The following is a 13,044-nucleotide window of genomic DNA, read 5'->3' on the forward strand; positions in this document are numbered from 1 at the left end:
TAAGCTCTTGAGTCCCCCCTCATCCTCATAGACTGTAAGCTCTTGTGTCCCCCCTCATCTTCATAGATAGTAAGCTCTTGTTTCCCCCCTCATCCTCATAGACTGTAAGCTCTTGTGTCCCCCCCTCATCTTCATAGACTGTAAGCTCTTGTGTCACCCCCTCATCCTCATAGACTGTAAGCTCTTGTGTCCTCCCTCATCCTCATAGACTGTAAGCTCTTGTGTCCCCCCTCATTCTCATAGACTGTAAGCTCTTGTGCCCCCCTCATCCTCATAGACTGTAAGCTCTTGTGCCCCCCCTCATCCTCATAGACTGTAAGCTCTTGTGTCCTCCCCTCATCCTCATAGACTGTAAGCTCTTGTGTCACCCTCATAGACTGTAAGCTCTTGTGTCACCCCTCATCCTCATAGACTGTAAGCTCTTGTGTCACCCCTCATCCTCATAGACTGTAAGCTCTTGTGTCCTCCCCTCATCCTCATAGACTGTAAGCTCTTGTGTCACCCTCATCCTCATAGACTGTAAGCTCTTGTGTCCCCCTTCATCCTCATAGATTGAAAGCTCTTGTTTCCCCCCTCATCCTCATAGACTGTAAGCTCTTGTGTCACCCCTCATCCTCATAGACTGTAAGCTATTGTGTCACCCCTCATCCTCATAGACTGTAAGCTCTTGTGTCCCCCCCTCATCCTCATAGACTGTAAGCTCTTGTGTCCCCCCTCATCCTCATAGACTGTAAGCTATTGTGTCCTCCTCTCATCCTCATAGACTGTAAGCTCTTGTGTCCCCCTCATCCTCATAGACTGTAAGCTCTTGTGTCCCCCCTCATCCTCATAGACTGTAAGTTCTTGTGTCCCCCCTCATCCTCATAGACTGTAAGCTATTGTGTCCTCCCCTCATCCTCATAGACTGTAAGCTCTTGAGTCCCCCCTCATCCTCATAGACTGTGAGCTCTTGTGTCCCTCCTCATTGACTGTAAGCTCTTGTGTCACCCCTCATCCTCATAGACTGTGAGCTCTTGTGTCCCTCCTCATTGACTGTAAGCTCTTGTGTCACCCCTCATCCTCATAGACTGTAAGCTCCTGTGTCACCCCTCATCCTCATAGACTGTAAGCTCTTGTGTCACCCCCTCATCCTCATAGACTGTAAGCTCTTGTGTCCCCCCTCATCCTCATAGACTGTAAGCTCTTGTGTCCCCCCTCATCTTCATAGACTGTAAGCTCTTGTGTCCCCCCTCATCCTCATGGACTGTAAGCTCTTGTGTCCCTCTCATCCTCATAGACTGTAAGCTCTTGTGTCCCCCCTCATCCTCATAGACTGTAAGCTCTTGTGTCCCCCCTCATCCTCATAGACTGTAAGCTCTTGTGTCCCCCCTCATCCTCATGGACTGTAAGCTCTTGTGTCCCTCTCATCCTCATAGACTGTAAGCTCTTGTGTCCCCCCTCATCTTCATAGACTGTAAGCTCTTGTGTCCCTCCTCATCCTCATAGACTGTAAGCTCTTGTGTCCTCCCTCATCCTCATAGACTGTTAGCTCCTGTGTCACCTCCTCATCCTCATAGACTGTAAGCTCTTGTGTCCTCCCTCATCCTCATAGACTGTAAGCTCTTGTGTCCCCCCCCTCATCCTCATAGACTGTAAGCTCTTGTGTCACCCCCTCATCCTCATAGACTGTAAGCTCTTGTGTCACCTCTCATAGACTGTAAGCTCTTGTGCCCCCCTCATCCTCATAGACTGTAAGCTCTTGTGCCCCCCTCATCCTCATAGACTGTAAGCTCTTGTGTCCCTCATCCTCATAGACTGTAAGCTCTTGTGTCACTCCCTCATTCTCATAGACTGTAAGCTCTTGTGTCACCCCTCATCCTCATAGACTGTAAGCTCTTGTGTCCTCCCCTCATCCTCATGGACTATAAGCTCTTGTGTCCCCCCTCATTCTCATAGACTGTAAGCTCTTGTGCCCCCCTCATCCTCATAGACTGTAAGCTCTTGTGCCCCCCTTCATCCTCATAGACTGTAAGCTCTTGTGTCACCCCCTCATCCTCATAGACTGTAAGCTCTTGTGTCTCCCCCTCATCCTCATAGACTGTAAGCTCTTGTGCCCCCCCTCATCCTCATAGACTGTAAGCTCTTGTGTCACCCCCTCATCCTCATAGACTGTAAGCTCTTGTGTCCCCCCTCATCCTCATAGACTGTAATCTCTTGTGTCACCCCCTCATCCTCATAGACTGTAAGCTCTTGTGTCACCCCCTCATCCTCATAGACTGTAATCTCTTGTGTCACCCCCTCATCCTCATAGACTGTAAGCTCTTGTGTCACCCCCTCATCCTCATAGACTGTAAGCTCTTGTGTCCCCCCTCATCCTCATAGACTGTAAGCTCTTGTGTCCCCCCCTCATCCTCATAGACTGTAAGCTCTTGTGTCCCCCCTCATCCTCATAGACTGTAAGCTCTTGTGTCCCCCCTCATCCTCATAGACTGTAAGCTCTTGTGTCACTCATTCATCCTCATAGACTGTAAGCTCTTGTGTCCCCCCTCATCCTCATAGACTGTAAGCTCTTGTGTCCCCCTCATCCTCATAGATGAGGAGCGAGAACCCACTGGCCCAAGCTGCACGAGCGAGATCCCATCCGGCCCCAGATCCGCGAGCGAGATTCCACCCGGCCCCAGATCCGCGAGCGAGATTCCACCCGGCCCCAGATCCGCGAGCGAGATCCCATCCGGCCCCAGATCCACGAGCGAGATTCCACCCGGCCCCAGATCCACGAGCGAGATTCCACCCGGCCCCAGATCCGTGAGCGAGATCCCACCCGGCCCCAGATCCGTGAGCGAGATCCCACCCGGCCCCAGATTCGTGAGCGAGATTCCACCCGGCCCCAGATCCGTGAGCGAGATTCCACCCGGCCCCAGATCCACGAGCGAGATCCCATCCGGCCCCAGATCCGCGAGCGAGATCCCACCTGGCCCCAGATCCACGAGCGAGATCCCACCCGGCATCAGATCCGTGAGCGAGATCCCACCCGGCATCAGATCCGTGAGCGAGATCCCACCCGGCCCCAGATCCACTAGCGATCTAGTGACCGCTTTTCATTCAAACCCAGGGGTTATTTTTTCGTACATATTTATTAAATTTTTAAAAATGTATGAAAACACAATAAAACCTATACATTTGTTATCACCACGATTGCACTGAAGCAGAGAATAAAGTAGACAAATCATTTAGAGCGCACAGCGAAAGTTATAAAAACTGAGACCACAAGAAAGTGATGCAAATGTGTTTTTCACCAATTTCATTACATTTGGATTTTTTTTGCTGCTTCCCAGTACATGGTCTGGAATAAAAAATAACCTCTCGGAGAAGTACAATTTGTTACACAGCTCTGTACACAGAATAGGGAAAAAGTTATGGATTTTTGAAGGTGGGGAGAAAAAAATGAGGGAAAAAAAGTCTGCGTAATTAAGGGGTTAATTTATCTTTGTCATGTAGAAGATTCCTGTGTGATGCATGGATCCAGTGCTCTGTACCAGCAGTAACTCTGATTGGCTAAGCTGCCTGTACCCTCAGTGCTCGGGCCTCACTGCCCTGAGCTGATGTCACATCCAGGAAGTCCCGCTCCCTCCAGGGGAAGTAGAGAGGACATTACATATAGGGCTGATAGATATAGCGGGATGTATCTCAGGATAGGAAGGAGCTGGCAGCAGGATATAGGGATCGCTGGGATTGTTGTCGCATGATCTCTCCTGCTGCACTCAGTCACTCATTCTCAGTCACTTTACCGTTTCACTTTAACCGTAACCTCTCAGATGCCTCCATGAGGAGAGGATCCTCAGTCCTGCACCTTGATATTGTAGGCCACAAGTCCTGCATACGTGAATCCCAGATAAAATGTCACATTCTCATTCCCGTAAGGCACCGATGAGTTATTAATGGGGACAATCTCAATCTTTTCTTTCTTGCAGTGTCCCGTCGCATAAATCTTCCCATTCTCAGCAAAACCCGGCACGGTTCTCAGGAGCTTCTGCCCGCTCTCTAATCTACTCACCTCCCCATCATCCAACTTTAACCTCCACTCATTCACGGGCCCTTCCATCTGCTTCTCCACTTTGCTTCTATGTAGCAATTTATAAAGGCCATGACCGTGCCCTAAGAAAAAGAGGACGTTGCTTCGTTTTTTGCGGACAGGGACGTCCTTTATCCTGTTTTGATGCAAGCGGCGTGCGTTCTGGAGAGCCGAGCTGAGAATCTGGTCTTTTTTAGCATCGGGCTCCCTGTCTATGATGTCATCTTTCCAGTAGAGGAGCATGAGCAGTAGATATGCGCTTGCAGGAAAGGACTTTCGCGGGTTTTGATATCTTTTGCTTCGTTCCCGTAAGTCCTGAAAAGTTAGAAGTTTGGTGGAGTTGGGGGCTACGCAGGCCAGTGCGATGTGGCTCATTATGTAACTAATCAGGTCAATATCATCCAAGTCCGCCGAGCATCTTGTGTAAAGATCGACTATATTTGACAGTTTTTTGTGATCAGGAAGAAGAGAGAGGATTGTTGAGGTGCTTCCACCTCCCAGTCCATAAATGTTCATCTTTTGAATCAGTTTATTAATAGAATTTTTTACTTCTTCGTCTTCATTGTCATCACTCGAAGGCAAAAGTTGTGACCTAAAAAACTTTGAGAATACCTTAATCTTATGCAGCAGCCATGTTCGAGGGGAGTAGACTTGTTCTTCCCCCTTGCGCTTCTCTTCGTTGTCATCGATTTTATCGGTTTGGAAGTAGCTCAGGTCCTCGGATATCCACTCCAGTGCATTGAAGATATTTCGGTGGAGACCTTTTAGGCGCATGTGAAACTTGGCCCAGGGCTTTTTGATGACTTCAGGAATATAATCGCTTAAGAGGTAACGCAGGAGTTCGTGGCTTTTATCATTTTCATTCTGAGGGAAAATCTCAAGCGTTGACAACAACTTTAACAAACGACAACCGACTTCCACTTCACCGAAATATCCGGCATTGTTCATGGTCTCGGTTTCACCCTTGGCCGCTCGTTGTGCTGCTTGGAAACACTGCATGGCTTTCAGAGCATGTTCAATAAACACCGGGACCTCCTCAAGTGGAACAACATTATTACTTTTTTCAAGCAAAAAACTGAAGAGGTTTTTATAGACTTGTCCTTCCGTGTCCAGAATGAAGGAGTCGTTAGGGAGCTGGGACTTGGCCGTCTCTGCCCAGTGTATGGCCGCATCAAACTTCTTATATTTATAATGCAGTCGGGCCAGCTGCTGGGCCAGGAAGGGATCTTTATCAAATCGCTCATAGGCAACTTTTAATAGGTTGATTGCTTTTTCTTGGTTGTTCTCCGTTTCACATATCTGCTCAATAAGAGGCGATAGGAAGGTATCGACACTGTCTCCCCTGCTAATTTTACGTCGCCGAGAAATCAAATCTCTGACAAATCCAAGAAACTCGTCTCTACCGAACCGGTGCCGGAAGAGGACGTCCTCCTGTAGTAGAGACATAGCAATTTGACTTTGCGGATTGTCCGGGAGCTGTTTTAAGATTTCCTTTGCCACATGCGGATGTATGATATGAATACAAGTTATACAAGTTATTGGATCAACTCTTTTAATGAAAATAAGCTTCGCTTGTTCACTGAGACAGTTATTGAAATTGTATTCCCTTAGTGCACTCTGATCTGGTGTATGAGCATCCAGACCCATGAAGGCCTCACAGTGGGACACAGAGATGTAAGAATTCTGGACGTAGCAGTTGAGTAAGGCCACGTATCTTATGAGACGCGTCACATTGGACGAGTGGTCAATGTCAGCCATAACGTTATGCACAAAGTTCGTCACATATTCTTCTACAAACTGTTGACTCATTAGAATGAACGTTATGATCGACTCGGGAGAAAACTTCTTCTTAAGTTTCTCTGCTTTTGTGGTGAACTTCATTTTTTCCTCCTTACGCAGTTTGTGAGTAATTGTTACAGTCTCCAAGGCAGAAAACCTCAAGAGATTTTCTGGGGCATTTGCTCTTTTGCAGCTTAGAAGGATGAAGCAAAGTTTTGCAGGTGCAATCCTCTTGGAGACCATAACTTTGGTTAACTCATCCCTCAAGTCATCAATGTACTCGTCATCACAGTCTTCAATAAGCAGCAGGACCGGGAGACAGAGGTGGATGTCTTTCTCTTCATACTCCCTCAAGTTCACAGCATGCTGACACACGGTCATGACTGGAAACGAGGATTTCATCACCGCACATCTTAACTCTCTACGTTTCTTCCAAAGAATCTGGCGTGCGACTGTACTCCCACCACTGCCTGGTTGGTGGACAATTTTTATCCTTGTGACGGGAAGTCTCACACGGTTTCCATTTAGAATATCATTTAAAATGCGCTGGACATCTGTGCAAGCCTCCCGCTCGATAAAGGCTTCACACTTCCCTTGCTCCGCCAGCCAGAAGTGCTTCCAGGTCACCTTCCCACCTCGGTAGAATGTAGTTTCTATCTCTTCGATTTGCTCCTTACTCAGATCTTCCAGGTTTGTGTTGTCGCATTCGTTGGTGCATAGAACTTGAAGGGAATGCATTCTCTCTTCATCCGGGGTGGTGAGAGTACACACTCCCTTGGTGGAAACAGAAAGCTGCCTGATGGAAGACGACTGTGGTAGGAGGCTTTGCACAGTTGCATCAATGTGACTGAGCTGCATTCCCACAATGCTCCTCTGATTTAGGGTCTCCATTTTGCAGGAGGCCTTTGCCTGGTTGGCCCACCTTTCATAGTCTTCTTTGTTCTCTGCAATGCATAGAATATACTCCATGCCATTTAATTCTGTGTAGAATTCGTGAAAAGTGTCAATAATTGGTTTCTCTGGAGCAGAAAGCAACAGAAAGACAACAATGAAGTATCCCTTGGGCAGAATCTCATCACATATGAAGGTGATGGCCTTTTTTAAAAGCTTCTTCTTTGTTCGGACCCAGGTGCTCTCATCGCAGGGCTCATCCTCTCCGCGGTAACTGCTGCGGCCATTACAGAAGACCCAGCTGGTTTGGTTGAAGAGGGAGAGATTCTTTTTCAGGTCTCCTGTGCTCACCCGGTCCTCATTGGCATAGCTCTTCAAGGAATGGTTGTTTATTGCGTGGTGCTCCTTATACTTGGAGCACAGGCCACTAAGGTCTGAGTTTGGATCAAAGTCGAGAACACACAAAACGTTCATGCGCGTTAGAAAGTTGATGTGCATGCGCTGGCTCTCGGTGCAGCGATTAGTCACCAGTATATACCGGAGAGAATCACTCATGTACTTTTTACCATCAGTCAGCAGAACGGAGATTTTTCTTCCTAAATCTTCCAAGCTGGACCCATCGCAGGTGACATTTTGTTCCGCCTTTTTTCTTGCTTCATCCAAACTATTCAATTTCTGGATAAACCTCACCACGTCGTCTTCAGGCACCGGCTCAGATTTTGCACCAATTCTGCGGTAATACGTTTTCTTCTCATAACTTACTTTGTTGCTTTTCTCATTATACTTTGGTAAAGTTACTTGAAAAACCCGATCTTTAACTAAATGTGAGTCAGGTACAACATCTACCTCCACCACAAAGCGCTGATCTTTGGAATCTTTACCTACAACCTCAATGAATTTGGGTGTTCGAATACAAAGTCTGGCCGCCTCATGTTCTACATGGAAACTTTTCTCAATATAGTCCAGTGCATCAACGTACACATCCGGCTCCTTCACTGGGATCCCCATTATTTGTCCATGTCTCCACTGTTTATCTTCCTTACTATCCATCACCCCGAAATGTATTGTACCATTAGTCCTCACGTTCAGACAAGCGGAGGCAAACTTGATCACCTCCGAAGCAAATTTAGCCTGAAGTTTGATGCGGTCCAGTCCAGAGGCAGTAACCAGGGACTTGAACTCATGACATGGTGTGATGAGGTCTTCTACTCCAGATTCTGGAGGAAGGACATGGCCTCTTACGTACTTGAAGTCTCCTACTTCATTATCAAATGGTCTAAATTTTGACCCTAACTCTTGCATGTCTCTATATTTGTCTGTCTCACATGGACTTGCCACATTTTGATCATCTCTTTGGCTTGTAGCTATGGACGATGATTCCTTTGCAGGTAGCCGCTTCTTCTCAATTTCGGGCTCAGCAGGTTGGACAGTGGTTCCTGATGTCTGTTTCGCTTGATCTCCTACATCATCACTTGCTGAGGCTTCGGGCATTGGTGGCTTTATTGGTTTTCTCTTGTCTCTTGGGGGGGGCGGGGCGGCTTTCTGTTTCCTCACTAAGTCATTTCTTTCTTCTATAAGAAGCTGAATTTGTCCTTGTTTCATACCGAGGCCTTTAAGAAAATCATCGCTAATTTTTTGCAGAACTGGTCCAGTTACTTCTTCATCAAATAGTTTCTCAATGTATTCTGTCTTGATACGTATGGAGCGCAACCATTCTCGGACATGATCTTCTGTCCAGTCAACCAGAGGTCGTGATTTGTAATCTGCAATAGGAAAACGCAATTAATGGTTATGTTTTATTATATGTACATAGTATTTCATGTACACCGTGTCCTCCGTATACATCTCACCCAGTCTCCTGATTAACCCGCTGCTAAGGAAATGTCGACTAGTTGTTTACCTACCACTTAGGGTAAGCGGGTCATCAGGCAAGGACAGCTTGCCTCCGTTATTGCAAAATCTTATTATACAAAAAGGAGAAAATATTCCATGAAACATAAATTATATCAAAATACTTTTTCTCCCGGTTCAGTAGGAACCCAATTAAAACATTTCATTCTTCTTTTTTCCCTCCCCCTTTCCCCCGGCGACTGATGGGACAAAAAAAGGGGAAAAAAAAGGGAAGCAGAAATCCAGATCCGACCTCTCATCCTGATGCTTCTGTGTCCACAGACTTAACATAAACTGACCCCGAACCAAAGCACCTCATAGCTCCGTACACTGGATCTTCTCTACCCCCGTTCTGTAACCGCGAGCAGCATTTTATTCACCTTTCTCTCTCAGCCCTAGAAATATTCTCAGGATTATTCACCCCACATAAAGCTTCATCCTCGTGGTCTCGTGGAGGACTTGATTCCACTTGTTCTATCCCTTTTCCTCAGAATTACCACATTTTCGGGCATTCCCAAATTTTGTGTACATAACCAGCATTTGGATTTTGACATTTCTCACAATTGGCATTTTTCCAATGTATTGTACAATCTGATCAATATTATCTTATAGTGACAAACACTTTATATTGCTCCATATCTCTACCCAATTATTTTCTCCTGCCCCCCCCCCGTCCTCTCCTGCCCCCCCATCCTCTCCTCTCCTACCCCCCCATCCTCTCCTGCCCCTCCATCCTCTCCTCTCCTGCCCCCCATCCTCTCCTCTCCTGCCCCCCATCTTCTCCTCTCCTGCCCACCCATGCTCTCCTCTCCTGCCCCCCCATCCTCTCCTCTCCTGCCCCCCCATCCTCTCCTCTCCTACCCCCCCATCCTCTCCTGCCCCTCCATCCTCTCCTCTCCTGCCCCCCATCTTCTCCTCTCCTGCCCACCCATGCTCTCCTCTCCTGGCCCCCATATCCTCTCTGGCCCCCATATCCTCTCCTCTCCTGCCCCCCCATCCTCTCCTCTCCTGACCCTCCATCCTCTCCTCTCCTGCCCACCCATGCTCTCCTCTCCTGGCCCCCATACCCTCTCCTCTCCTGCCCCTCCATCCTCTCCTCTCCTGCCCCCCATCTTCTCCTCTCCTGCCCCTCCATGCTCTCCTCTCCTGGCCCCCATATCCTCTCCTCTCCTGCCCCTCCATCCTCTCCTGCCCCCCCATCCTCTCCTCTCCTGCCCCCCCATCCTCTCCTGCCCCCCATCCTCTCCTCTCCTGCCCCCCCATCTTCTCCTCTCCTGCCCACCCATGCTCTCCTCTCCTGGCCCCCATACCCTCTCCTCTCCTGCCCCTCCATCCTCTCCTGCCCCTCCATGCTCTCCTCTCCTGGCCCCCATATCCTCTCCTCTCCTGCCCCTCCATCCTCTCCTCTCCTGCCCCTCCATCCTCTCCTCTCCTGCCCACCCATGCTCTCCTCTCCTGCCCCTCCATCCTCTCCTCTCCTGCCCACCCATGCTCTCCTCTCCTGGCCCCCATACCCTCTCCTCTCCTGCCCCTCCATCCTCTCCTGCCCCTCCATGCTCTCCTCTCCTGGCCCCCATATCCTCTCCTCTCCTGCCCCTCCATCCTCTCCTCTCCTGCCCCTCCATCCTCTCCTCTCCTGCCCCTCCATCCTCTCCTCTCCTGCCCACCCATGCTCTCCTCTCCTGCCCCTCCATCCTCTCCTCTCCTGCCCACCCATGCTCTCCTCTCCTGGCCCCCATATCCTCTCTTCTCCTGCCCCTCCATCCTCTCCTCTCCTGCCCCTCCATCCTCTCCTCTCCTGCCCCTCCATCCTCTCCTCTCCTGCCCACCCATGCTCTCCTCTCCTGGCCCCCATATCCTCTCTTCTCCTGCCCCTCCATCCTCTCCTGCCCCTCCATCCTCTCCTCTCCTGCCCACCCATGCTCTCCTCTCCTGGCCCCCATATCCTCTCTTCTCCTGACCCTCCATCCTCTCCTGCCCCTCCATCCTCTCCTTTCCTGCCCCCCCCATCCTCTCCTGCAAATCTTTGTCAGTAAGAAGTGCCGCTCCACCCTGTCCAAGGCCTTCGCGGCCTCCAATGACAGAATTGAGCGGGACCCTCCACTCCGCATCTCATTATCTGTAAAGATACGGTGCAAATTATAATTAGTGTTCTGGGTATGAGACCATTGAGGTCGGGGTGCACATGTGAGGCTTTACCTGTATTACCATAATCTTTGCATATATTTTCACATCCATATTTGATAACGATATTTGCCTTATCCTTATCTATTTGTGGAATTACCACAACTGTTTCAGGTTATTCCCTTCCGTCTTAACCAATTCCCCCTTATGGTTTTTGATCTCCCCAATTTGATTACCTTGGCCAAGGCCAATGTCACAGGTGCTCCAGCTGCCCCGGACTTCACTTACCTCTCCTGGCTTCCCGGCGCACGTGTCCAGTCATCTAGGGCGCGCGCAACGGCTCTTGTAAATTTGAAGGGCCAAGACTCTGCTGATTGGCGCTGGCCACTTCCCTGAATTAGTTCAAAGCCGGCTGCTCCCAGCATTCCCTGCCGGATCTTTGAGCTACAGTCCGTTGATAAAAGCTTCCCGAGAGGGTTCCCTGCTCCTTCGCTGCCAGCCATGACCTCCTGCTTTGTCCCCAATCTAGAGCCATTGCCGCCTGCATTGACCTACTGCCTGTCCCCAACCACGAGATTGTCTGCCAACTGTGTACTTCTACCTTGGCTGCCACCGCGGACAAGTCGTGCCGGTGGAACGACCTGGTGGTACCCCACCGCGGCAAGACCATCCTGCTCCAAAACTGGCTGATCTTACCAACTTGTGGTCCAGCAGTCCCAGCAGATTGCTTCGCAAGGAGAACAGCTTGGACAAGTTACCGCCATGCTGCAACAGTTGTTTGCCACGAAGCATCAGCGCCAGACTCCTGTGTCTTCTCCTGCTTCCTCGGCGAGCAATCCAAGGTGGCATTCATCCTCAGTCTCCTCTCTGGGAAGGCCCTGGCCTGGGCTACCCGTCTATGGGACAGAGGCGATCCGGTCACGGCTTCTCACACTGCGTTCCTCTTGGAATTCTAGTCTTTGTTTGAAGAACCTGCCCGAACCTCCTCTGCTGAGACCGCGCTGTTGAATCTGTGGCAAGGGGACTCGTCCGTAGGAGAATATGCAGTTCATTTCCGCACCCTGGCCTCCGAACTCTCCTGGAATGATGCGGCCCTGTCTGCGGCCTTTAAAAAAGGACTTTCGGCTCAAGTTAAGCACACATTGGCTGCTCGTGACCTGCCGTCTATTGATGTGCGGTTTATGGAGTGCGCGGAGGAATTACGTCTCGATCATCCACAACCCCGGGTTCGACATTTAACTCACTTGGCACCTACCTACCAGAGGCGGCTCCAGCCTACGGCTTTACCATCTGTACACGTGACGAGCCAGGTGGCCAGAGCCAGACTCTCCTTCCTGGAACGCTCTAGACGCTGTCAGGAGAACCTCTGCCTTTATTGTGCCAGCCCTGAGCACTTCATTGAGACTTGTCTTGTCCTTCCCCAACATCCGGGAAATGCCAGCACCTAGGGTTCTTGGGAGAAGCGTCCCTAGGTGTGAGCAAAACTTCTCCACGCCTTACTATTCCTGTGCTTCTGAGCATTGGCACCTGGATTCAGGTCTCTGCCTTTTTGGGGTTTGCGGGGAACTTTGTGGATGCTGTTCTGGTCTCTCGGCACCACATCCCTCTGGTCCTTCTTGAGAAGCCTCTGCTCATCTCGTCAGACAGCGGACAAATCCTCTCCGATCCGGTCCAGTACCACACTGAGCCAATTTCCCTGCAAGTGGGTGCTCTGCATAAGGAGAGACTGTCCTTCTACGTCCTTCCACGCTCCACCTCGTCTCTCCTGCTGGGCCTTTCGTGGCTGCAGCTCCATGCACCTTTCCTTAACTGGAAGAGGGGGGAAATTCTTCATTAGAGCCCTGAGTGTCTGTCTGGCTCCATCATGATGCCTCTTCCAGTACCTGTCTCTTCCCTGTGGATCTCCTGCCGGGAGCCTCTCCTCCCCGGGAACGTGTGCACCCTTTCTCCGTTCCCGGGACCGCTGCCATGTCGGAGTATATTAAAGAGAACCTGCAGAGAGGATTTAATCGCAGGTCCTCCTCTCCGGCTGCTGCAGGCTTCTGTCATTCTGTCAGAGGACGGGTCACTCTGTCATTGCTTTGACCATTGTGGGCTTAACAAGGTCACAGTTAAGAGCCGCTATCCGTCGCTGTTGATTACAAAGCTTTTTGACCACCTGCGCGGTTCCAAGGTCTTTTCCAAGCTGGACCTTCGTGGGGCCTACAACCTCATCCGGATTCGCAGGGGTGACGAATGGAAGACAGCCTTTAACACCCGTGATGGACATTTTGAGGACCTTGTGATGCCTTTCAGACTATGTAATGCTC

At 49.9% G+C, this 13,044-nt stretch overlaps 1 protein-coding gene across 3 annotated transcripts in view; it reads right to left on the reverse strand.

Annotated features, from left to right (window-relative positions):
- Positions 1-3,094: 3,094 nt before the first annotated feature.
- LOC140108663 (sterile alpha motif domain-containing protein 9-like) overlaps positions 3,095-13,044 on the reverse strand; it is a 109,721-nt gene continuing 99,771 nt past the window's right edge. For all 3 annotated transcript variants that reach the window (XM_072131882.1, XM_072131883.1, XM_072131884.1), the window contains one exon: positions 3,095-8,484. In XM_072131882.1, the coding sequence (XP_071987983.1) occupies positions 3,818-8,484 (4,667 nt within the window). In that variant the 3' untranslated portion in view covers positions 3,095-3,817. The remainder of the gene's footprint in view (positions 8,485-13,044) is intronic.

This window comes from Engystomops pustulosus, unplaced genomic scaffold (genome assembly GCF_040894005.1).
Source record: "Engystomops pustulosus unplaced genomic scaffold, aEngPut4.maternal MAT_SCAFFOLD_165, whole genome shotgun sequence".
Lineage (NCBI taxonomy): Eukaryota > Metazoa > Chordata > Amphibia > Anura > Leptodactylidae > Engystomops > Engystomops pustulosus.